The 25,989-nt window shown below is 48.6% G+C and overlaps 1 protein-coding gene across 2 annotated transcripts in view; it reads left to right on the top strand.

The window, feature by feature from the left end:
- Positions 1-25,672, top strand: part of LOC143821387 (G protein-coupled receptor kinase 5-like) — a 76,963-nt gene extending 51,291 nt beyond the window's left edge. For both annotated transcript variants that reach the window (XM_077305284.1, XM_077305285.1), the window contains exons 3-16: positions 141-253; positions 8,970-9,047; positions 9,632-9,732; positions 10,006-10,098; positions 10,203-10,266; positions 11,185-11,325; positions 12,878-13,068; positions 14,014-14,051; positions 14,693-14,782; positions 15,744-15,952; positions 16,748-16,885; positions 18,135-18,272; positions 19,022-19,153; positions 20,210-25,672. In XM_077305284.1, the coding sequence (XP_077161399.1) occupies positions 141-253; positions 8,970-9,047; positions 9,632-9,732; positions 10,006-10,098; positions 10,203-10,266; positions 11,185-11,325; positions 12,878-13,068; positions 14,014-14,051; positions 14,693-14,782; positions 15,744-15,952; positions 16,748-16,885; positions 18,135-18,272; positions 19,022-19,153; positions 20,210-20,299 (1,616 nt within the window). In that variant the 3' untranslated portion in view covers positions 20,300-25,672. The remainder of the gene's footprint in view (positions 1-140; positions 254-8,969; positions 9,048-9,631; positions 9,733-10,005; positions 10,099-10,202; positions 10,267-11,184; positions 11,326-12,877; positions 13,069-14,013; positions 14,052-14,692; positions 14,783-15,743; positions 15,953-16,747; positions 16,886-18,134; positions 18,273-19,021; positions 19,154-20,209) is intronic.
- Positions 25,673-25,989: the final 317 nt, after the last annotated feature.

The raw sequence follows: 25,989 nt of genomic DNA, 5'->3' as shown, positions 1-25,989 counted from the left end.
AAAACAGCTGTACCACTGAGCTGTGTCCACCATCTGCCTTGATGGTCCCCCTGATGGGTTTATCACGCTCAGTTGAGGGTCAGAGGATGCTGTCCATCCACATAGGAGGTATAACCATTCTTCCCTCTCCTCCTTTGCAGACCGAGACTACAGCAGCCTGTGTGACAAGCAACCCATCGGCCGACTGCTTTTCCGCCAGTTCTGTGAGACTCGAGTGGAACTCCTCCGGTGCATCCACTTACTTGACGCTGTGGTAAGGCAAGGGCTGCACTCAGATAGATCAGGAAGTGCTGTTGGGCATGCATGGCTTGCTGCACTGTCTTTAGAGATGGCGGGGAAATCATGTGTATGTGTATTAGTTTCTCTAGTCCCTAGAGCAGGCTTTCAGGAAACCCTAGGGTTTCTTGATGGCCCCGGGAGAGAGCCAGTTTGGTGTAGTGGTTAGGAGTGCGGACTTCTAATCTGGCATGCTGGGTTCGATTCTGCACTCCCCCACATGCAGCCAGCTGGGTGACCTTGGGCTCACCACGGCACTGATTGAGCTGTTCTGACCGGGCAGTGATATCAGCGCTCTCTCAGCCTCACCTACCTCATAGGGTGTCTGTTGTGGGGAGAGGAAAGGGAAGGCGAGTGTAAGCCGCTTTGAGCCTCCTTCAGGTAGGGAAAAGCGGCATACAAGAACCAACTCTTCTTCTTCTTTCCTGAATGGGTGGGAGTTAATTAAGTTTTTATATATTTTTTAAAATTTGTTAATCAGATGCATTTATTTCGGTCAGCGACCAGTACAAACACAATATAAGACTGGTTAAAAGTTCCAAAATACTTCATGTGTTCAGTAGATCCATCCTAACTCTTGTACATATTTAGCCAGCCACTTCTACATTTAATTGATCATCTTTCATATTTGTGAATCATTTGTCAGGTGATAGGAACATACATGGCCATGTCAACCCTCACACCCTCCCAGAATGGCCAGTGATGGGCCTGGAGGGGGTGAGAAGGGGAGGGGCCCATGGTGTTCATGTACACAGCTCTGCTTCCCAACCAAATTCTGCACAATCGCACCACTTCTGGGGTTTCCCAAAGCCTGGAGAATGTTTCAGTAGTTGGGAAAAAAGTTGGGAAAGGCCAGTCTATGGAAAGCCAGGAGTCTTTCCATAAGATGAGGAGCACAGTAGAAAATGCCTGTGTACAGTGTATAGTCATTGGTGGGTCCTGCCTGTTTGCAAGATGGTGGCCTCAGAAGGCGCTGCTCAGATGAGTGAAACTGCTGTGGTGGAGCATAGGGGGAGAGGCCATCCCACAGGTATGAGGGCCCAAGATCATGAAGGACTTTGTCGGTGACAGCCAGTGCCCTGTCATGGGTGCCTCGTTGTTTTTAATAAGCTTGCTTCTCTGGCAGTTCTGGAGGATCCTTTGTGACCCCCTGGGCTCTTAACCAAGTCGGCAAGGGTCAGCTGAACCCCATCCAAGGTGGGAAGCACAATGCCCTTCAAGCTGGTCGCCTTCCTCACCAGCATCACCTCTGTTTTGCCAGGATTTCATTTCAGTTTGCTCAGTAGGAACAAGCTGTCTCTCCATAATATGTTATTAAAATGGTTTACAACCACATGAAAAATGTTGCAAAAGAAAAATTCATTATAAATGATTAAAGTCACTAACCGCCGGTCAGTAAAATGATAGAAGCAGCAGGATATACGCAGGGTTAAAAGCAAAATAAAACTTGGGACAACTTGAGCCATAACAATGAAAGAATAAAGGGTAATGCTGAGCACCACTTTGGGATCAGGAAGGAATTTTCCTCCAGGCCAAATCGGCTTTCCTTTTTTGCCTTCCTCTGGACATAGATTAGTAGTTGTGACTTTCCTGTATTGTGCAGGAGGTTGGACTAGATCAGCAGTTCTCAATCACCGTAATTCCACGACCCCAACTGCAGCAGTGGCAGGGGTGGCATGTACTCACGCGCACAACGATCTGGAGGCGGTGTGGAGGTGGGCCAGTGTGGAAGGGTCAGGCGGAAAGGGTCAGGTGACCCCACTTAGGGTCAGGACCACAGGGTTGAGAACCACTGGACTAGATGACTTTGGAGTTTCCCTTCCAGCTTTCTATTGTTTTGAATGAAACATCAGCATAGAGCAGGGGTAGTCAAACTGCGGCCCTCCAGATGTCCATGGACTACAATTCCCAGGAGCCCCTTCCAGCATTCGCTGGCAGGGGCTTCTGGGAATTGTGGTCCATGGACATCTGGAGGGCCGCAGTTTGACTACCCCTGGCATAGAGAGCCAGCTTGGTGTGCAGTGATTAGGATGCTTGACTAGGGTCTTGAAGGACAAGGTTAGAAGCCCCCCCTCTGCCATGATGCTCATTGGGTGACATTCTCTCTCGCTGTGTGTGTGTGTGTGTGTGTGTGTGTCAGCTTACCTACCTCACAAAATTGTGAGCATAAAAGGAAAGAAGGAAGGCGGGCAGATGTACATCACCCTTAGCACCTTGGAAGAAGTTCTGGATAAAAATGTACTGAAGGAATAAATCACAAAGACTCAGTATTTTATTAAAAAGAGAGGGGGGATCCTCTGTGCAGCATTAAAAAAACAACAGTAGATTTGGTAGTAGATTTGGTAGTAGATTTAGATTAAAACACAAGAGTTGGGATACAATCTGAATGAGTCTAGGCAGTGCATTAGATGCAAAAGCAAATTCAGGCTTCATCAAAGGTGAATAGCCAGGGGAGCAAACAGTAGTTGTGTCCTTCTGGAAAAGTAGAAGCCAGCAGCCATTCAGATCCCTTTCCAGATTCACAGATTCCTCGTTAAAGCTGAGAGCATAAGGCCACAGCAGCCCATGTGTTTGCAAAGCCTGAGCTTTATTTGAGAGACCACACTAACTAGAAAGCCAATAAAACCAGAATGGGCAGTATGTCCTAGTGGTCACAGGATATGGACACCCTCCCTCTGCCCCAAGCAAAGGCCCGTCATTAACCGACTGAAGGTTAGAAGTGCTATGCATGAATCAGCATGGGTTGTATGCTGTGAAATATTCATGTGTGCGGCATTTAGAAAATCATGGGTGGGAATACATAATCTCTAGAACGCTTCTCTTATGAGTTCAACCGCTCTGTTTTTCTTTATCATTGTAGCCTCATTCAAAGGTTAGGGGGAACGCATGTATAATTTGCACGCAATGTGCACTTGATCTTTTGCGCCTGTTGAGTAATGCTCATCTTAGGTTCAATGCACATATGGTTCAATGTGTGATTTTGAAGCCCCTGTTTATTTACCCAGGTGTTATTCTCCATTTTGTTTGTTTGTTTATTGCATTTGGATACCACCCTTCCCTAAGGCTCAGGGCGGCTTCATTTGTAAAGGGTCCACATCCTCTTTGGTAAAGAGTACACACATGCCCTCAGGATGCACATGCATTCACGGTAACCTCTAAATAGGTTTGTGTCTCGTAACAAAGTGGTTGGCTCTTATGTGCATGGGGTAAGCTGCAAATCCAGGCCACCGGTATGCAAAGTAGGGTGTGTCTGCAGATTTGAGGGATTCCCCAGACGTGCAGAAAATTAGGACTTTGTAATAAATTAACCAAAAGAGACCTCCGAGCCTGATAATGTTGAATCTGGAAAGCAAGGAATGTCGAGGCACAAAATTGGGAGGGGGGGGTCAGTCCATTGAAGCCTGAGAGCTTAGAGATTTCTTCAGGAAGTGATTTGGAAGGAGGATTTCCAAATAGTCCCTCACCTGCCCTTGCCTCCTCCCTGTTAGCCCGCCTGTCTTGTCTTGGCTGTCCCTTTAAAACACTAAAGATTTTTGAGACCTTGGGCTTTTGAGACCCCATGAAGTCACTTCTGGCTTCAGTTTTCTTATCAGCTTATTAACTCTGCGATTGCCCCCTTCCTCCGAAAGGCTCAAAGGGGAGGTTTAGAATCATCACAACTTTTTGTTTTTGCAGCAGGGTAGGCTGAGCTAGTGAGATTTCCAGAGACCACCCAGGGAGTTTCGGAGCAGGGATTAGAGCCTGAAATTCTGACATGCAAAGGCAACACTCTAGCAATGTACCTTTCATGCTGGTTTCTGCCTGGAGTTGGGGGTGAGTATGTGGGAAGAGTTGTAGCTGCTCAGTTGTTCAAGTCACGGCATTAGCTAAAACAGAGGCAGGCAGAGGCCAACAACCCCTCCAAGGGTTTCTCCTTTTTGCAGGGATTTTGTCCTTCTTCAGTCTTTCCCATTTTGTTCCCTGCCACTGCTTCACTGAAAGCTCGCAAGGGGAAAGGGGACTGTTTGGTACAGGAGAGAACTGAATTCCAGAAGAGCAACTTTTCTGCTGGGAGAGAAGAGTGTGTTTCACAGCCTGTCCTAAAGTCAACGGTGCAAAAATTCCATCCAGCTGACGTGTAATTTTAAAAGTCAGCCCTTCATCTGAAATAATATCCTAGTGTTTTCATGAATTTTTCTCCCCCCTCCTTTTTCACCCTTTCAAAAATTTCCTGGTTCTGGAAGCATTTTACACGCAGCCAAGCAAATTTGTTGCTCCAGGGGTCACGTCAACTCATTTGAGCCGGGTGTTTTTTTTGTTTTTTAATTGCAAACTAATGCTCCGTTCTGATCTGAAATCCATTTGCTCCTACTCTGCGCTCCTTTGGCAGCAGAAGGCCAATTTCGATGCCTTTTTAAAGAGGTAGAACACAAGCCTCTGAAACGGATCTGTGTTTCCCATTGCCCAACTGTTTATGAAATCAAACGGGGCTCTCTCTTTTTTTCTCCCCCTCTGTGGATTGAAAGGCACTCCTTCAACCCGCTTCAAATCTGCGCAGAGTGGTCCCCTAGGCCGACCAGAAAATTTAAGCCAGCATGTAAAAAGGTTTAAGCCTTTTGCTTATTTGCATAAGCCCGCTGGACACAAATGACAGGAATGCCGGTCTCGTCAGATGGCTGTTAAATGGGAAACACATGCTGGGAAAAAAGATCCTCTTTCTGGCTGCAGCTGTATGAACTGGCTGAAAATGTCATTCAGACTCAGCCTTGTAAAGAAAGACTTGGAAGTGAGCTGAGGGCTAAAGAACAAGGCATTGTAGGCCTGCATCGGGGACTTCATACAGGGCCCTGAAGCAGTTGTTATGGTTATGTTTTGGGCAGTAGTAGGCTTAGTACCACTCAGCCTGGAGATCCCTGGAGATCTCTCAGGATGCAAAGTGATCTCTACACCACAGAGAGGTCCCTTTGGAAAGAAGAGCTGCTTGGAAGGATGGACACTCGGCTGTGAAGTTTTGTCATTGACCCTGGGGAGGTCATCAGCTGCTAACCTAGCCTATCTCACAGGGCTGTTGTGAGGATAAAGTGGAAGAGGGGAGGAAAACTGCGTACCTTCTCCTAAGCTCCTTGGAGGAAAAAGGGGTAAGCAGGTACTAAAAAAGCCAACATTTCACCTGCCAATCAGTGTCATTTTGGCTTTTGGGGGAGGGTGGGTTTGCATCAAATAAAAATTCCTATACGCAGACATTTGTACATCCATGAGACATGTGTCAGACATTGAGAAAACACAGGGAGTCACATTTGAGATCTACAGCAGGGGTAGTCAACCTGCGGTCCTCCAGATGTCCATGGACATCAATTCCCATGAGCCCCTGCCAGCAAATGCTGGCAGGGGCTCATGGGAATTGTAGTCCATGGGCAAATGGAGGACCGCAGGTTGACTACCCCTGATCTACAGGATATGAATTCTGGATTTTCCTGAGTTCCCTTGCTCATTATGTCTGTTCTTCAGTCATAAGACTAATCCTGCCTCTCTGGATGTTAGTGTGTGTGTTTCATACATATGTTCCCTCTGTGATTTGTGACTATCCCTACGAATCATCCTTCCCTTGGTTTTGTGGCTCAGGAAATACGGGATCTGTAACAGATCAGTCTTACAGCTTCCCCCCATCCTCCGGGACTGTTGGAGACTTTCCCTTTCTGTTTCTGAACTTCGCGTGAGACTCTCTACGGGGGGAGCTCTCAGCAAAGCACCCCAGCGATCGAAGCCGAGTCAAGGAATTTCCTTTTGCCCCCTCGGGAGCTGCTGCACATTCCTTCCGACTGGATTCTCACGGCTGTCACCCCAGCGGCCTTCTCATTAAGGAAAACACAGGAGTCAGTCGGGGAGCCTTTGAGAATGGCAATGACCCATGAGCCACTCCAGTTCTGGCAACCCGCTGGCTTCCTATTTTGGTGCTTCTTGCTTTTGAGAAAGGGGTGTGTGTATCTACATATGGGGGGGGAAGGCTTTTTAAAACACCTGCTCTACCCTTATCCACTGATTGGCTGCTTCTCCAGTTCTGGATCCCTGCTCTTGGCTTGAGTGGTCATATAGCCAGCTTCATCCCTGACTTTCTTGCATTCTCCCACTGAGGCCAGCCCTATCCAGAGCATGCCAGGCCAATTAACCCTTCACCTGCTCCTCATCCCTGGCACTTCAGGGGTCGTTGTCTTGTTTCCCTCGTCTCCTAGCACCAGGCCTTGTTCCAAAACATTCGGGAGGGGACCTGCAGGTCAGATTTTTATAGCAGCAGTGTGCTTCTCTCGGGGTCAGGCAAACAGCTTGCATCCTGTGGAAAACGGGCAGAAAGGAGGGTGTAAACAGGAGAGAAGCATATATATGTATCTGCGGGGTAAAGGGGAATTCTTGCAGAATTTTCAAATCCTAGAACACAAAGTTTGGCCCGGTGTCTTAGGAGGGGGTCTGAACATGTCCAGTAGCTATGATATAGATCAGTTGGATTTTTTAACTGTTTCTCCAACCACATATATATCTAGCAGCCCAAGGGCTGGTCTCCTTATGGACGGAAAAATCTGTACGGTGAGGCCAGCCACGACTGCACAGTAAGATTCTGCATATCCAAATGAAGCCTCTGGGTTTGCAGAAAAATCTAGAGAAAAATACTAGAGTACGTCTACTATTGGAGTACGTCTCCCCAAGTTTGTAATGATTTTGCTGTGTGTGCCGATATAACCAACGTAACCAGGGTCAACGTAACCAGGGTTTGGCATCATTTGAGGCTGCTGCTGCAATCCAGAATGGGACACAAAAACATGGCAGTAGCCACCAATGGAAGAAGGGGCGGGGGGAGAGCTTGCTGCAGCTTGCTCCCCCTCTGCCTACCTGCCCACATACCTCACTTGTGCAGGGAAGTGTGAGAGGGCAGGAAGCAAGTCAGGAGCTTTATGGCAGGGGGAATGCTGGGGCTGGGAGCAGACATGTGGCAGGAAGTAAATCAGGGACTGGGTCGTACAAGTGTGATGAGAAGGGGGGAGTGGGATTGTCTTTGTGAGTTCCCTTCTTGTTCCTGCCCGTACAGCAGAAGCAATCACAGGGTTGTAATCGCACAGTTTCTGGAAGGTCTTGCATAAGAGCCAGTGTGATTTATTGGTTAAGGTTGTCAAACTAGTAACTGAGAGACCTGTGTCATGGAAGCTTGCTGGGTGACCTTGGGCCAGTCACACTCTCTCAGCCTGACCTGCCTCACAGGGTTATTGTGAGGTTAAAATGGAAGAGAGGAGAATTAAGTAAGCCACTTTGGATTCCTGTTGGGGAGACAGGTGGGGTGTAAAGGTACTAAATAAATTAAAACATGGATTAAATAAATGCCTCCTGGCATGGGTAAGAGGTTCTTAGTTATCTGATGACATCCGTGTGCATAATACTTTACAAAATAACACAAGCACACAAAAGACTCTGCCCCAAATGACTTGAAGTCTAAAGTTTTGATAAGAGGAAAGGCAGAAAAGTAGATAAAACTTTTTTAAAAAATCCACAGAGAGATGCAAGAAATTAGGGGCTTGTAGAATAATTGTAAGGGGAAATATTTACAGTTTATTTCAACCTTTGTCTCCACTGGGATCCCAAAGCAATGTACATTGTTTTTCCCCAACAACCCTTTGGGGTACATTGGGCCAATTGTGTGTGATTGGGCCAAATTCACTCCGTGAGCTTTCATAACAGTGAGGATTCAAACCTGGATCTCCCTGTTCTTAACCTGATACCACACTATGCTGGCTCTTTTAATATATTTCAGAATGCATTTTATCATTGCGTGGGGATTTGATGGTTGGCGGTGCAGGTAGAAGAGTTAAACAAAGGGCTTTAAGTAGGGATTCAGCGGAAGGGAGAACGGCACCCCCAGAACTCTGGGAAGGAGTAGAATTGCTCAAGAGACCAGGGTGGCCTTTGGCAAGATGTGGGGTGATAGAATTGGAGAAGGGCCCGCATGCAGATAGATCTGCCTGGGAAGTCTTTGCTGGTAATTAATTCTAAGGACCGCAGTTGGAGAGGAGGGCAAGAGCCAGATTGTTGGAGGTCAGAAGAGGAGCTAGAAGAGAGAAGGGCCAGATGGTGGGAGTAAACAGCACATTCCAGGAGTTTGGAGGCAAAGAAGGGAGAGTAGATGAATGTACGAAGACTCGCCGTGATGTCAGGCAGAGAAAGGTCTTCCCTACCCAAAATCCCTTAGCTGGAGATGCCAAGGATTCAACTGGCAAACCGAGTGCTATCCCCAAAGCTTTTAAAGGTACAGGCCTCTCTCATGCCTAGCTCCAGGGATGGTAGCAGAAAGGAATGATAGATAAAGTAAGAAGGTGTTTTTTGTTTGTTTGCCTGGGACTGGGGGATCGCATGGTATATTTGAATGTATTCCAGGAAAAGACCAAAGAAAAGGGATGGGTTGATGCTGTGAAGAAAAAGCAGCCGTTAATTTAGGGGGGATTTAAGGGGGGCCAAGGAAGGATCAGATATTAGAAGTCTCCAGCATCCTCGGATCTCTCCTTTCTCCCAAGCTACATTCTTTCTGTCTTCTGATCAGGATTCACCTCCCAGAGGACCCAACCATGCCACTGAGCACTCAGGGTTTTTGGGGGTTTTTTTTGCTCCGGGGCTGTTTAAACTTCCTAGTTGGTCCCTCCAGGCAGGCCTGCTCAGTCCATCTCCCTCTCCCACAGGCAGAGTACGAGCTTTCCCCAGACGAGAAACGCAAGGAGATGGGAGAAGAGATCATCCACAGGTTCTTCCACAGCGAGGTAAGCTGCTGGCTGCCCTGATGGCTGCATGTTTGGGGGTCGGGCATGGCCCTGCGTGTTCGTGCAAGTGTGCTATGCCACCTGCTGGCCATTCAGGATACACAGCCTCCCCTTGTACATGGACTGTATCCTCCCCTGCAGAGTCACTCCGGTTTAAGTCTGTTCAAGTCAATGAACTTAAACAGAAGTAAATTTGCATACGGTTGCGCTGTGAAAATGAAAATCGGCTCTGTATTGAGTCAGACCAATGGTCAGTCTAGGGCCGTGTGGTCCTCTGTGGCTGGCAGCAGCTCTCCAAGATCCCAGGAACTGAATGTCAAACCTGTATATAAAATGTGCTCCACCACTGAGTCACGGCCCTTCTTGTCTCGTGGTATATTTAGCGAGTGTGTCTTTGTGTGCCTGTCTGTATGCATGTGGTAGGGACATTGCAGTTCTCACGACTGCGTCCATGTTAAATCGTAGCAAAGGTGCTTTTGGCTTTGTTCTGTTTTGTAACATTATTCCGCATAGTACTCGGGATGCGGTTTAGAGTTTCTCTTGTGACCTCTGCCGCCCATAACGGTGTTTCCTTTTCGTCTTAGTCCCCAGACTATATGACCGAGGTCAGCCAGGCCCTTATGAACGAATGCAAGGAGAACCTGCAGAGAAGTTCCTGCAAAGATCTCTTCAGCAACTGCATGCAGTGAGTTCTGAGCTTGGTAGAGCTTCAGGAGAGGGCACCAGGTGTGGCCATTCCCTGAGCTCCATGTTGTACATGCAAAGGCAGTATGGGCTGTCTCACTTCAGACAATAGACAGAGGGTCCCAGTTTGGCGGGGATGCTAAGCAAGAGAGAAATAGGTTCTTTAATAAACAGGGAGTCACAGTTCCAGCAGGCCTGACCCTCTTGGGAGAAGTTCTTTGGAGATGACCCCCGGGCATGGGCTGTTGGATCTGAACTCCTGTCTTTTGCACAGCCGTCTGCACGAGTACCTGAGTGGCGCCCCTTTCACGAATTACCAGGACAGCATGTACTTTGACAGGTTCCTCCAGTGGAAATACCTGGAAAGGTAAAGTAATCTTCTCCATCCTCAGAATCTATCTTGGTGCTTTGCCAGACTGATCCCCATAGGGACAGACTTTTTCATTAAGCAATGCAACTTTGTCGTTTTAGACAATCGGTGACCAAAGACACCTTCAGACAATACCGGATTCTTGGGAAAGGGGGCTTCGGAGAGGTAGGTGGCTGCAACAGCAAGGAGGGATTCTCTGGGGGTGGCGTCTGCATGAGCATAAAACCGCAAAACACAGAGACAACAGGTAAATCAAACAGCAGTGTGAACTCAGATGCGCATTCGGGAATGCCAAGTTGAATAAATCGGTGTGATCAATCACAAATCTTTCAGTTGATCAAAAGGCATCAGTCAGCAACAGCAGTCTCTCCCCCCCCCTACAATAATGTTTACCATTTGACATGTAAGTGCTGGTAACTCAGGGGGTGGCAGTTACTAGGTTAGATTACTCTGGACAGGAATTGGACAAAAACGTTTTAGGCAATCAGGCTATATCATTAATTGCATGCAGTGCACTTTTTAAATTGCGCTGTGTTCTGATTCTGAAAATTCAGTTTGATTGCCACACCTATTTTATGCATTAAAATGCTGATTTTATTTGTATTGTTTTAAAATTTTGCAATTCGCCTTGGGTCTCAGTGAGAAAAAAAGAACTACAGAAGAAATGAAGGTACAAATAAATGAAGGAGGATTTTAAAATTCCCTTTGCAAAGCCAATGGGAGGAAGCACCACGAAATGCCGGATTGCTAGGCAGGGGTTGCTGTGTAAGGTGTAACTTTTCCACGTGTTTTCTGAAGTGAGGGACTTGAGTTCCATGTGGCCCCTGGTGCTTCCATTTGGCGGATGTACAAGACCTGCCCTTTGCACTCAGGTTCAAAGAGAGTAGTTGAGGTGTTTGGCTTTCTTTTCCCTGGAGGTGGCACAGGAGGGACCTCGGACCCACTTGGCAGGTGAAGACGCATCTGGAATATTCTGCCAGTTCCGCCATGAACACCAGCCTTACTTGGCACACTAAGCTCTCTCCTGGTCCCCAGAGGCCATGAGTTGTCTTTCTTAGTAAGTTCGCCTTGTCTTGTCTCCAGGTTTGCGCATGCCAGGTGCGAGCCACAGGGAAGATGTACGCTTGCAAGAAGCTGGAGAAGAAGCGCATCAAGAAGCGGAAAGGGGAGGCCATGGCTCTGAATGAGAAGCAGATTCTAGAGAAGGTCAACAGCCGGTTTGTGGTGAGTGTCCGCCCGGACCCATAGCTGACCCCACTGCACAGAGTCCTGGTGGTGTGGTTGGACTAGGACTCAAATCCCTACTCTGCAGTGGAAACTTGCTGGGTGGCCATGAGCAAGCCACATACTCTCGGCCTGACCTAACTGACAGGACTGTTGTGAGGATAAGATGAAGAAACGGAGAATGTTATGTTATAACCTTCTGTGGGTCCAGTCTGCAGAGAAAAATGGGCTACAAATGAAACAAAGACAGGCCAAATTGCAATGAAGGCATTCCTGCTTTTCTGACACTTCTTTCCTGCATTTTCTTCTCTGGCACGCCATTTCCTGTGCCGTGCTTTGGTTACCTCCAGATTAGGGGTGTGTTGTCCATGGAGCTGCTTAGAGGAGACGCTTGAGAACCTCGGTTGGTTCAGACCAGACCAAGCCCTTGTGGACTGAATGTATTTAGCCAGGATCAAAGAATCTGCACCAGTTGGTTTCCAGGCACAGCTCGCTGGTTCCAATTGGGCTCAGTGAAAAATCTCCTTGTTTATCCAGACTTCCTGCTAGATTTTTAAAACTGGTGTTCTCCTGTCTTCCCTGCTAACCTTTAAAACGATTGATTCACTAAGACAGTTGCCCTTTGATCATTTTATGCTGCTTTTGTGATTTAGTGTATTATCTTAGTCTTCTGTTGGCGGTTTTATTGCAGAAAATAATTATGCCATTTTAGTTCCTCCTGTTAGTTATTTCATCACTGGTGGTATTAGTTGCATATTGATTTTAGCATTTTTAGGTGTACATCTCCTTTGGGAGTGCAGAAGAAAAATGGTTTTAGTAACTAAAGAACGTTGGGCCACGGAACCAGGGATCAACACCTGCTTCTATGCAAAGCCCATTTTTGTGGTCATAATCGGAGTCTCTGCTCTTCACACCTCCACCTCTTGCTATTGTGTGGTGGGCTATCTATTCCTCAGTGCCACGCTGTTTGTGGACCACTCTTGACTGGCACTAATGCTTATCTTTTTTTGAGCTGTCCATTGATAGGCATTTGTTTGGTTAAAAAAGAAATTAGTAGCTATTCTGTTTGTTTGTTTTTTAAATTTACGAGGGGTATTCTGATGTGTATTGGTTGCTTTAGATCAGGGGTCTCCAACATGAAGCCTGTGGCATCAATGACACCTGCTGCCACCTTTCTTGGTAACCTGCCCACCAAGTGTTTTTAGAAAGGGGGTGGGGCCTGATGCAGCTTTTGCCCATCAAGGCTTCTGATTGGCCACTGGAGATTTGATTGCCTATGCAGATTTTTTTTACACATGGCTTTAGTGAAAGCTGCCATCATAGCACAAGGATTTGCACTGTGTGACTGAAGCTGGCTCCGCCTCTTGCAGCAGCCATTTTGTGGCAGCCATGTTTTGGTTGTGCCCGTCACCCCGTGTTGGAATGTCAGAGGTGCCTAGACGCTCAAAAAAGTTGGTTTTGGATTTTGCAAGCCTGCTTGTGAACTGTTCTAACATCAAGACTCTGGGTCTAAAGACCATTCAGTACCCTCCAATTCTGTCTCTGCTCTCAGGTTAGCTTGGCCTATGCCTATGAGACCAAGGATGCCCTGTGCCTGGTGCTCACCATCATGAACGGTGGAGACTTGAAGTTCCACATCTACAATATGGGCAATCCCGGGTTCGACAATGAACGGGTCACCTTCTACGCTGCAGAGATTTGCTGTGGCCTTGAGCATTTGCACAGGGAGGGAATTGTGTACAGGTGAGAGGAGGGTGCCGTTTGCCAATCCCAGGGAGACAGGGGCTTGGGGGTTCCAGGACAATATGGGGAGGGCCCCCTTTTTGCTCAGGCTCCATTCAAAAACATTGCAAAGTTAGGCATCTGGGACAAAAATGAAATGGAGCCCATCGGGTATATTGGTTAAAGTGTCAAACAATGATCTGGGAGGTTCAAATCTCCGTTGTGCCATAGGAGCTTACCAGATGATGGTCCAGTCACATGGTCTCAGGCTGATCTACCTCACAGGGTTGTTGTGAGGATAAAACAGAGAAAGAGAGACTGTTGTGTTGGAATCCACTTTGGGTTCCCATTGGGGACAAAGGCAGAAGTAAACAAATCCTTCCTCTTCCTCCCCACTGGGGAGAAAGGCAGCATAGAATTGAAATAAGTAAGTAAGCCAGTTTGGTGTAGTGGTTAGGAGCACTGACTTCTAATCTGGGGAGCCGGATTTGATTCCCCACTCCTCCCCCACATGCAGCCAGCTGGTTGACCTTGGGCTTGCCACAGCACTGATAAAGCTGTTCTGACTTAGCAGTAATATCAGGGCTCTCTCAGCCTCATCTCCATCACAGGGTGTCTGTGGTGGAGAGGGGAAAGGGAAGGCAATTGTAAGCCGCTTTGAGACACCTTCGGTTAGAGAAAAGTGGCATATAAGAACCAAATCTCCTTCTAAATAAATAAACCCTTCCCCTCCCTGTCCTAGTTTCCTATGTGGGAGGAAATTGAGTGTACGCATGCACCCACCCATGCAGGAAGCCTCAGGTTTATCACCACTTCTGCTTTTTGTAAGAACCAGTAAACTTTGAAGGGGTTCTTATTCTCCCCACCACCACCACCACCCTTGTATACTCAGAAGAGGCCAAGAGCACTGCTGTCTGGGCCGGACCTTACTTCTCATTCTGGGTTTTGCCTGTGTTTCCCTTGCAGGGACTTGAAACCGGAGAACATTCTTCTGGATGACGATGGTGAGTGTTGGATTTTGGGCAGAATACTTTGGAGACCTGCAAGTGGCTCAGAGATCCTCAGCATCTTTCATTGGTTAATAGCAGCCACAGGATCTGTGTGTGATGAGTTGCATCACAAGGAGAAAACAGCTTTAGCCATTCCCTTAATACCATTTTGGGGATTTTAAATAACACGTCGGTGGTGGTGCTTTCACTTTTGGGGGAGATATACAGGCTATTAAACAGAAAGCCCCCATGTTTACCCTAGCAACACAAATTGTACTTCAGAGGGAGAGGTGGAGACCAAGGTGAAGACACCCAGTTTTTTTTTGGGGGGGGGGGTTACACCTCCTCTTTCCCTGTACTGTGGCTGTAGTCTGAACTGCCCTCCTACTCGCATCCTTGGCAGGCCTGTTCCTTACCAAAGAAAACCACTCGGGGGATTCAGTCACAGATCTCCCAGTATATCATCTAATTTGGCCCTCTGCCAGATTGTCTGCTCTTACTGCATGCAGCTCTCCTGGGTCTCCAGCAGAGAACAGTCTTACTGAAGGTTCTGGAGGCTGAACCCACTGCACGCTCCACCACCTCCATCCACCGGGTCAGAGACTGGAATTCCCCACTCAGTGCTCCATGCCCTCTTTCTTCCCTTTCCCCTGTAGGTCACATCCGGATCTCAGACCTGGGGCTGGCCATCAAGATCCCAGAGGGCGAGACCATCCGTGGCCGCGTAGGAACTGTTGGCTACATGGGTGAGGATGGATGGGAAATCTGCTTGGGGAATACTTGCCCAACCCCTTCTTTTATTTCTTTGGTATTTATTTGTGATTCGATTTCTAGCCCGCCACTCCCACAGAATGGCTTCTTGTTGCCAGCCAAGGGCAACCTTGACCATTCATAGTCAGGAGACACTTATGTCTGAAGCCACGACATTCAGGAGGCCCGAGTGTAAGGCCTACTTGGCCGTGGGCTGTGGAATCCCTCTCTGGAAGTCTTTGCAGATATAACTTCTAAGCCAGAAATTATGGGCCTGCTGGACAGAGGTTGATTGCCATAACTGGGGAAATCTGGAAATGTGCTGTCCCATTCTCTGCTGTAAAAAGAGCCTCTTGTGGCGCAGGGTGGCAAAGCAGCAGAAATGCTGTCTGAAGCTGTCTGCCCATGTGGCTGGGAGTTCAATCCCAGCAGCCGGCTCAAGGTTGACTCAGCCTTCCATCCTTCCGAGGTCGGTAAAATGAGTACCCAGCTTGCTGGGGGGTAAACGGTAATGACTGGGGAAGGCACTGGCAAACCACCCCGTATTGAGTCTGCCAAGAAAACGCTGGAGGGCGTCACCCCAAGGGTCAGACATGACCTGGTGCTTGCACAGGGGATACCTTTACCTTTATTCTCTGCTGTTATTATCTCCTTAGATGTGCTAGGGCTGGGAGTCAGCTGAGCTATGAGGCAATCACGTTTTATCCATACATTTTAGAACACTGAAATCGTGTTGGCTTATTTGAGGATCCATGCAGACAGCCCATCTGAAGTGTGGGTGGAGGGACAGGAAAAGGCAATTAGGATTTCATCTGCCGGCTGTGCGCTGCAGGAACAGCCCATGTTGAAGGAAGGTGGATTCTTCATCTCCTACCACCCTCTGTACTTTCCGTGTGCTGTGGCCAATTCATCATTTGTAGGAGGCTCTGACTGAGCTCTCGCCTGTTCTCCCCTCAGCTCCTGAGGTGATTAACAACGAGCGCTACTCCTTCAGCCCGGATTGGTGGGGGCTGGGCTGCCTCATCTACGAGATGATCGAGGGCCAGTCGCCCTTCCGCGCCCGCAAGGAGCGGGTGAAGCGGGAGGAAGTAGAGAAGCGGGTGCAGGAGGAACAGGAGCAGTACTCGGAGAAGTTCTCAGAAGACGCCAAGGCCATCTGCAAGGCGGTGAGGGCCAGAAAGGTCTCTCTCTGTCTCTGTCTCCATCTCTGTCTCTCTTTCTCTCTCTCTCTCTGTCAAGTATGACTTTAACTTGCCTTTTCCCCCAAGGAGCCCAGAGTGACATTTGTGGTTCTCTCTCAGTAACTTTGTGAGGGGATATTTTAGGCTGAAGGAGAGCCAATGGCCCAAGGTCAGCCAGTGAGCTTCTGTGGCACAACAAGGATTTCAACCTGGGATCCTATTCCAACCACTACTTAACCACAGCGACAGCATGCTGGCTACAGACAGTGTTCACCATGCTGTCATAGGATCAGCACTTGTGTCCGACAACTGCCCACTGCATATGTGCTTGTTTAAAGTAGGGCTTCCCAACCAGGGGTCCGCGGGATCTCCGGGAGGGGTCTGCGGCATCTCCGGGAGGGGTCTGCGGCAACAGACACCCTGTGAGATAGGTTGGGCTGAGAGAACTCTGAGAGAACTGCTCTGTGGAACAGTTTCTAACAGGACTGTGACTAGCCCAAGGTCACCCATTTGGCTGTGTGTGGAGGACAGGGAATCAGGCTCTCCGGATAGAAGTCCAGCGCTCTTAATCATTTTGCCTTGCTGGAAGGCAATAACTTGGACCGAACAATATAAATAGAGAAGGCAAAAGAATCGAAGTAGGGACAAGTGGCTAAGTGGTGCTTAATGTTTCATGGGCTGAGCTGGGAGTGTCCAGGAGCCTGCAACTTTTGCCTGAGACATTGTTCCTCCGATAGCTTCAGAATCTACCCTGCCCCTTTTCCCCCCATCTCTCTCCAGCTCCTGACCAAAGATCCCAAGCACCGGCTTGGATGCAAGGCGGACGGGGCAGTCCAGGTGAAGTTGCACCCCTTCTTCAAGACCATCAACTTCAAGCGGCTGGAAGCAGGCATCATGAAGCCCTCCTTTGTGCCAGACGTAAGTTCAGGCGCAGAGGAGGTGGGCATGGAGGGCGCATGTGGCAAGATGTGGAGGACAGAAGTGGAAGAGCCCCGTGGAGGCAGTGAAGAGAGCCAGTGCGTGGAGAGCTGGGAGCAAACACACTGGCTCCACTCCATGCCCATGACTGCTTCTCCTCCTCCTCTACCAGGGGTGGCCAAACAGTGGCTCTCTAGATCAGGGGTAGTCAACCTGTGGTCCTCCAGATGTTCCTGGACTACAATTCCCATGAGCCCCTTCCAGCGTTTGCTGGCAGGGGCTCATGGGAATTATAGTCCAGGAACATCTGGAGGATCACAGGTAGACTACCTCTGCTCTAGATGTCTATGTGCTACAATTACCATGGGCTACAATTACCATGATCCCCTTCTAGCATGCTGGTGGGGGCTCATGGTAATTATAGCCCAGGGGTAGTCCAACCGCGGCCCTCCAGATGTCCATGGACTACAGTTCCCATGAGCCCCTGCCAGCACTTGCTGGCAGGGGCTCATGGGAATTGTAGTCCATGGACATCTGGAGGGCCGCGGTTGAACTACCCCTGTTATAGCCCATGGATATCTGGAGAGCCACCGTTTGGCCACCTGTGCCCTATACACATTGGCTACATGTGGTCACACAGTGCACATAGGTTGCTTCCCCATGATTAGCAACAATTGGGAACACATGATCCTGATCCTGGCTTGGTGTTTGTACACCTGTAGGCGCTGTTCCCACAGGTGGTAAACATGTGTAGTACAGGGAGTGGAAGACAGCCCTTTTCCTTCTCGGCATTCATTGGTTCTGTATACAGATATGTTGCATGTACAGAACCATTGGTCCTTCCCTCCCCGTGTATTCATGGAACTTGGCACCTGGCAGCATTTATGGAAACCCACGGCTTTTGTTTACTCGTAGAGCTATCAGCTTGCGATCTAACATGGAGCACAGGGGAGACAACACAGAGAAAGAATGAAGGTAGAGGCACGGGAAAGGAAGCAAAGGAAGAGTAGGCACTCAGTTCACAAGTCCCAAATCCTCTAAGCCTCAGAGATTTCCAGTGGCTTCCATGAAAGAAGGGCTGTGGAGGAAGAGAAGCGATGTCATGGATGCATTCTAGGAAGCAAAAGAGGCAGTAAAGGGGGGGGGGGGAGTGGGTTATTGGATAGAGCAGGAAGTTTGCACTCTCAAATACATAGCTCCATGTGTGAGACTTGCAAAAAGCAAACTTACTGGTTGGTCTTTTCTGTAGCCCCGGGCTGTGTACTGCAAAGACGTCTTGGACATTGAGCAATTCTCCACGGTTAAGGGGGTCAACTTGGACCAAACGGACAATGACTTCTATGCCAAATTCACCACCGGCAGTGTCCCCATTCCCTGGCAGAACGAGGTGAGGATTTGGGGCCACTGGCATGCAGCTCCTTGTATCGGGGTTTATGTTCCTATTGGCACTCTCGTCAACCCAGGAGGTCCCAGCTGGGCCACTAGAAGATTTGTCAACTTTGTCGGGTAATCTTAGAGATGCCTCTAGCTTTCAGCCCCAGTTCTGTAACTTGCAGATGAGAATGCCCAATCTAATATGTGCATTGAATATTGAAGACAGAGTATAAATGGTAACTGTTGCTTTTTGGGGGGTTGGTCTCAGTTTTGCTTGATGGGTAGTCTCGTTAAAAGTTTTAAGAAACATCAACAGAAAGAAATACAGAAGGCCATCTGGTAATTTGCAATATCAGAAGGGATAAATGACCTGTTTAAGGTGGTGAGGGGGTTATCTGATCAGGTTATGAGTCTACAGTCCCCTTTTCCAACTACGTTCCCTTGCGACGGACAATCCATAGTTCTGGAACTTGCATGCTTGACTCCCGGAAAACATTGTCTTGGATCCTCTGCCTTAGCTCTCTATACGCTTATCTGGTCACTACAGAGTGCATTTCCTCACATGCTCAGTGTTTCCACTCGTGCAACACCAGCATTTTTCAAGGAGCCCATAAGTGCCTATCGCAAGAGGAATGCACTCCGCAGCAAAGGACCGCTTCTCAGCAAAAACAGGAAAGCTCGCCGGGAACTAAGTAATGGGAACATGACATCCGAGCCATTGCCTTCCCACACGGAGAGCATAACCTTTTTACTGTTCTTTAGATGATCGAGACCGAGTGCTTTAAAGATCTGAATATCTTTGGACCAAACGGCACCCGCTCGCCCGACCTGGACTGGAAGCAGCTCCCCGATCCTCCCAAACGCAGCTTGCTGCAGCGGCTCTTTCGACGAAACGTAAGGCACAGCATCACAGCCGTGTGTCAACTCTGTGATGTGTTTCTCTCCACTATTGATATGATGAGAGACATTCCTTCTAGCAGCAGCCGTTCCCTCTCCCGTCTGTCCCCCCACCCAATCTGGATTGAGTTCTGCCTCTCAGTGCCTTCCCTCCGCAGATGCATGTACCTGGCTCAAACTGTACCACAGATTTGTGTCTCTCCTCAATGGGTTTGGCTTTGTTGCAGTTTTTTACCCCAATTACATTTATCCTTTTATATATATGCCCCATCACCTGCCCTTGGCGCACAGTCACCTGTGGCGCACAGTCACGGATTCTTTTCTGATACCCTGTTCTCTGTGTTCCCTGCCTGCAGGGTGAGGACAAAAGACGGGGCTTTTTCAGGGGTGGCACCTCACCTTTGGAATGCCCTCGAAGCTCACCTGACTTTCCTTTCAGCACTAGGCCAACACATTTCTTTTTACCAGACTGCTTCATCTTTTTCAGTGGTTGCTGCGGTTTGATTCTAGCTTGAGGACTGTTCCTTACAGGCCCCTGAATCTTGTTCTGTGCTGTTTTATGCCCCTCGCTTGGTTTTATGGGTGGATGGAACATTTTTATGCTGTTGTATTGGCATTTGACTTTGTGAGCTGCTTCAAGCGGGTCTCTGGAAAGACGACGTAAACAAATTTGTATCTATGTTATTTATTATTTGAATACTTTAGTGCTGCCCTTCCCCAAGGGCTCAGGGCAGCTCACAACGTATCAGTACGATAACATAAATATTAAAACCCAGATTTGCATCGTATCACCAGAGTGCTCGCTGCCTTCTCTCCGCTAGGAGGAAGTGCTATGATGTTTTGGCAGACAGTGTGCAGATGATAGCAGCTGATCCATGAGGGAAACACAGCTCAAGATCTGTGATGAGAAGGTCCCCCTTTCAGTTCCTGCCTGTTGTGACTAAGCATTCTGGGGTAGCCGCTCAGCCTGGGTTGTTGTCATGTCTGCTTCTATCTGTGATGGTTGCTGACTTGAGTTCCTGCTTTCTGCTCACTCTTGCATTTTCCCCCCAGCCAAGTGACTTCACCATCACCACCAACGCACACTCCAACCTGTCAGCGGCTCCCTCGCCAGGCCGGCCCACAGCACAGGCTCCTTCCTGACCTTCGGCTCCGAGGCCCCCTGGAGCCGCCACCTTTTCGTTGCCTTCTCAGGGTTGCCTTAGGCACGGAAGAAAAATCCAGACATCCCTGTCCTGCTGCTGGCCTCCACGAGTGGCTGGGAATCGGGGAACGCAGCCTTTGGAGTGCCAGGATGGCTGAGCCTGCCAGCCGGAAACATTCGCTGCCTCCCAGTGCCGACATGGATGGTGGCCCAGGACCCCCTTTAGGTTCTGCTCCCAAGAGACTGGGATGCTCGTGGACGGGATCTTTCTTCCTCTTTCGCACCGGTGGAGACGCTATCAGATCCAGGTCACAGCTGCCCTTTGTTCTCTCTCTCTGCTAAGACACAGAGGCCTTCACCAGCCACACGATACTGTCAGTCGTGGTGTTTTGGGGGAAGGTGTTTCTTCCTTGGAGATGCCTGAGACGTGACATCCGGAGTACAATCACGGGCAGGGGGCTGGCAGCTGAGGACGAACAGTGTCCCGGAAACAGGATGCCTGCCTCTTACAGCGACTGGTGTTCGTACAGCTGGTGAGGGGGATGCCCAGCTTAGACACATCCTTTGGGTCCCCCCCCCCCAGGAATAACCCACCCACCCCTTAGCAAACCAGAGCCTATGCATCTGTTAAAGACAAGGAAAGCCCTGGGACCATTTCAAGCATGGGGCGGGGGGGGGGGGCTGAGGTCAAAAGTGCACAATTCTAGCTGCCCTATGGAGAGAAACACCTGTGGGGGTACTGAGAGGATGGGCGGGGGGGGGGGGAGAGTAGCCGTGGACTGAGATTGGTTGTGGCAGCTCTTCAGAGATCATCAAAAGAAGTGGCTTTCACGCTGTCATGCCTCAAAACCTTCTTCAGTCTCCAGCGTGAAACACGGGGTTCATTTTTTAATTTTGTCCCCCATCTCCTCTTCTTTTACGTGGACTAGGCTTCACTAGTCGTTTTCTTCTTGTCTCCTGTTCTTTCCGTCTCTCTTTTGAATTCCCCCTTTCTGTTCTCTCATATCCCTGTTCAAATGGAGGTGATGAGCGACGCTTTTGTGGTTCCCCTGTGTTTGGGGCGCAGCCGGCTAGTCGAATGCCAGAGACTTAGGGAGCCGCTCAGTTGCCTGCGTGTGTCTGTGTGCCCTTTCTTAACCAATCAGTCCACGGTGATTAGCATAAGCCTCCACAGCCGTGCATCATGGGAGGAAAGGTGGAGGGATAGAATTCTGGATTTGAACTGCAGTCTGGAAGACGTGGTGCAAAATGTTTGGCTTAGTGGTGGATGACGTGCTTTGACTGGGGATGTTCTCTGGTGCCGATCCCTGGACTTATCAGTGAAAAAGATCTCAAGATGTTGCCAGGGCTGGGAAAAACTTCTCCCCATGAGAAGCTGGTGCCTTGTTAGAGTAGGCAACAGTCATCTCAGTGGGCAGGGGAGTCAAGAGAAAGCCGTTTCATATGTCCATCTCAGGATGGGGGGTGTGGAGTTTCAAGTGTATTTGCAGAACGGGATGGGAAAAGAAGAGCACAAAGTTCAAAAGATTAGGTTGCAAAAATACCATTTTATTTAGCCTGAAACACTCAGAATCTATCTCTGTAAAGAAACCGGACTATTGCAGCTTGTGGGCAGGGGCTTGGCCCTCCTTCAAGTGATAGAACTGGCAGAAGTTCGTCTGATCCAAATGTGGATGTGTGGCAGGAAAGGGCCAAGAATAGGGCTACCAGCTTCCAGGTAGCGCCCGGCATGCTACGGCTAAGCTCCAGAGGACAGAGAACAGTTCCCCTAGAAGAAATGGCAGCTTTGGATAACGGCAGATTCTGTGACATCACATCCCCACTGGGCTTCTACCCCTCCTAAACTCCACCATTCCTAGGCGCCGCCCCCAAATCTCCAGATATTTCCCAAACCAGAGTCAGCAATCCTAGGCCCAAGCAGACCTAGGACTACTCCAAAGCTGCCTCGGAGGGGCGATGAAATTGTCAGAGCCAGACGTGCCCTCTCCCTTGCAAGCCACGTTCACTGTGGTGCAGTGGCTTTTCCTGCCAGGTGGCTTTTGCTGGGGCCCTACCAGGAACAATTGGGAGAGGGAGGGACACTGAGCTGTGGGCCTAAAAACTGTGCTGATTCCATCCGAGGTTAGGCCCGGCCTGCCAGGGTGTTTGCTTTCCAAAGCAGATGGCCAGGCAGCCAGATCCAGCATGTCGTGCTAAAGGCCATTGTTTGCTGGGGAGGCCAGTGGGAAGATGGGTCTATTTTTATTTGGAGTTTCTCCTTGTGTCTTATCATAAGCGGTTGCGTGACCTACTGCTAGAAGGGCCTGCTCCATGCCCGGGGCTGGGTTTTATCATTTTTCACTTTCCAAATAGCAACAGATCTGGCCTTGGGCGGTGGGGGAAGGGTGGGCCATGGGCCTTGGCAGGGACTCCCCATGCCAGCTTCCCCATGCTTAGCCTTGGGCACAAGAATCTCATTTTGAAGTCATCTAACTCCCAGCTGCAAAATAGAAACTTCTGGCTCCGGACTGAGTCAGGCTAAAAAAGACAGTGAGCGCTGCCTTTTGAGCATGGTATATCTCTTCTTTCTCCAAACCTCAAGTGGAGAAGTTGCTCGCCTAGTGTTTCTGATGCTTATTGGCCAGGAAAGGCTGAGATCTGTTGTTCTCTTTGCTGTGCAGATGTGTGTGTGTGGGGGGGGCTGCTGTGCCATTTGCCTATGAGTGAACCTTCCCCCCTTTTTTCAATTCCGTGTGTTTAGAAAGGAGACCCTCATGTGCCTTTTTATATCTATATAGATATAGAGATGCAGCCTCCAGGTGGGACCTAGAGATCCCCCAGAATTACAGCTCCTCTCCAGATAACAGAGATCAGTTCCCCTAAAGAAAATGGATGCTCTGGACGACAGACTCTATTGTACTCCACTGTACTCTGTCTTCCTGAGGCTATACCCCCAAATCTCCCAAGAATTTCCTGATAAGGAGCTGGCAACCTTCTGTGTACAGCAAGGTCTGCAATTTATGCTAGGAGAAACCGTGATGTTCAGATGGTGCACGCATTAAAGATACACACAAGTGACTCTTAGGATCAGACTGCAGGAGTCCTTTCCATCTGTGCTGCTGGTTAAAGGGCTAAGAAATACAGCCAATGCCTCACTTTGCCCAGATTGAAAGCTCCCCTTTACTGCATGAGCTTGGCATTAGGCCCACCGCTGACCACAGCCATGGCCTGCCTGCTCCAGCCAGGAATGCAAGATGACTTCCATGACCATCTGCTAGAATTAGAATAGCTCTCCAGGTGCAACCGATATCAGTACTCTGGGGAAAATGGCAGCCTTGGAAGGTGGACTCTGGCGTTATACCCCCCTTGAAGTCCCTCTCCAGGCTCCACCCCCAAAATCTCCATGTATTTGCTAGCCCAGAATTGCCAGCTGTAAGCACTGGAGGGGCCAGCAGGGCTGAAAGTGATTGAATAGCACTGAAATTTCTTCCATTGCAGATAGTGTGCTTTTGAGGGCATTCTTGCCAAGGGCCCATTGGGGTTGAAATGGCCAGGGAGCCAGCACTAGCAAGGGATAAATAGACAGCAGGGCTCAGTTCCCTGTCCTGTCCTGTCCTCCAGGTCTCCTTTACAAATGGGATTGGGACCTCTGTGCTTGTCTTGGAACAAGGTGTTCCACTTCTGTTTTGGGGGTGGGTCCTGAGGAAGGCAGGGGTCCTGGAGTAATATGCCACCTTCCAATTTTTTTCCATATTAACTGAGCCCAGGAGATCTCCAGCCACCCCCTGGAGATTGGCAACTACAGAAAAGGGGAAGTGGGTTGGGTGTTGCTTCTCTTGTCCCCGGTGTGCTTCGAGGATTGACTTCTTGAGCTCAGTTATTGAACCGCTGAAAGAGATAGAGGCACTCTGTCATCCCGGGATCGGCTACCTTATATCGACTGTTGTCGCTGGAAATAGTGTTTAAAAAAGCAGTTGATACAGATACAGACTGAAAATATGATTCTCCACCTCAAAGGGTAGAAGGAACAGTTTTGGATTCATTTAGACTGTTCTTACTCCAGTGAGGAAAGCGGAGATCCCTCAGTCAGGCATCTGGTTGAAGCAAAACTATTCTAAATAAGGAAATACGATGAAAGGCCAGTGTTATAGGTAGCTCCTTTCATTTCTCCCCCTTAAATTTGAAGGTTTCCAGGGCGAAGGAGCAATCCCTTCCCCCAGGTCAGTCTGAAATGGTGCAGTGCGTTTTACCACCTCATTTTCTTGCCTGTGTGAGCCTGGCCTTAGGGAAGGCCCGGGTAGCTCCCATTGGGCTGAAAGGGAAATTGGGCTGGGGAGGGGAGGGGGGGTTGCAGTGTTTCCTGTTAATGTCACAAAAGGTGGTGACTGAGTAAAGTCCTGCAGACTTTAACCTTCCCAAGACAATCAGAGAGTTTGGACAAAAAAAGTTCACACCACTTCTCTTGACAACGATAATAATAAACAGGCTTCAAGGCCAGTGGACTAATGGCCAGTTTTAGGTTCATAAACCAAAATCCCTCCTTGCCAATCACTGCCATTCTCACCACCCCGTTCTCCTTAGTAAGGGATTTTTTTTAAGCCATTGGCTGAAATTTTCAGCCAAAGGGGGGGCAGGATGTCTCCCTTCATGTTTCTGGAAGGCTAAACTGCTTTTGTGGGCTCCCACAGGGGAGCAGAATCCAGGGTGGTGCATCAAAAAGGAACGCATGAGGAAATTCAATTTTATCCTGGCCTTCCCAGTCATATGCGTGATTCTGTTTTGTAGCAATGGACCATCTTTTCTCTGTGGAGAAAATCTTTTGTCTTATGGGTGTAGCAATTCCAAGCCAGACTGAAACTCCACCTCATAAGAGGACAAGTATATTTTTGTAAGGGTTTTATTTTTTTTTCATCCCTGTCACTTTTTTTGCATTGATGCATTGACATTGGTTTTGTCGCTGGTTTTTTTTTAAACACTGTTAATTTCTGATTCTGATGCATTTTGGTTTACATTTTTAAGCTTTTTGTTTTGTACATTTGTAAATATTTATATGTGGAATGCCAGGATGTACATTTTTAAGCTTTAAAAGCTGCAAGCCAAGCCATGTGGTAACGTTACCCAGATGTGTCAGGGATATTTTTTTATTGGGGATCATTTGCTGGGGGTGGGGGGGGGATACCCAAACTCTCAATAAAGAGTGACTGTCACTTTATCCCAGTCAAGGGGGAGTGGGGAGGAAAGAGACTCAAATCAACTAGGTTTTCTTTCCTGATTTTAAAAATTTAATTTACAGAACTATATATACTAGGGTTATTTCCCTCCCATTTACTTATCCCCAGGGTTGTGTGTACTCCACACTGAAAAGAAATTAAAAAATTTCTGCACCAATCAAAGCTGATGTCTGTGTCATATTTTGAGGATGCAAACGTCTTTCTTGCCTTTAGTCATCTGCATGGTTGTCTTGCTAAGAGGGAGAGGTGAAGCCCATCTTTACAGTCTTGTGGACTGGACTAGAAACTTGCCTTAATAAGAAATATTCTCAGGATGCAGAATTGAATAGCTGATATCAGTTTCTGGTGTATGAGATGGTAGAATACACACAACCTGGCTTGTGTCACTGAGAAAAAAACAACAATGCAAAATGCAGTTTCCTTGGGCTGGGCGTAGTGTTTTAAAGCAAAGTCACATCACAGAAACCAAAGACCTCCCA

The sequence above is a fragment of the Paroedura picta genome, chromosome 12 (genome assembly GCF_049243985.1).
Source record: "Paroedura picta isolate Pp20150507F chromosome 12, Ppicta_v3.0, whole genome shotgun sequence".
Taxonomy (NCBI): domain Eukaryota; kingdom Metazoa; phylum Chordata; class Lepidosauria; order Squamata; family Gekkonidae; genus Paroedura; species Paroedura picta.
This window is presented reverse-complemented; position numbering and strand designations above follow the sequence as displayed.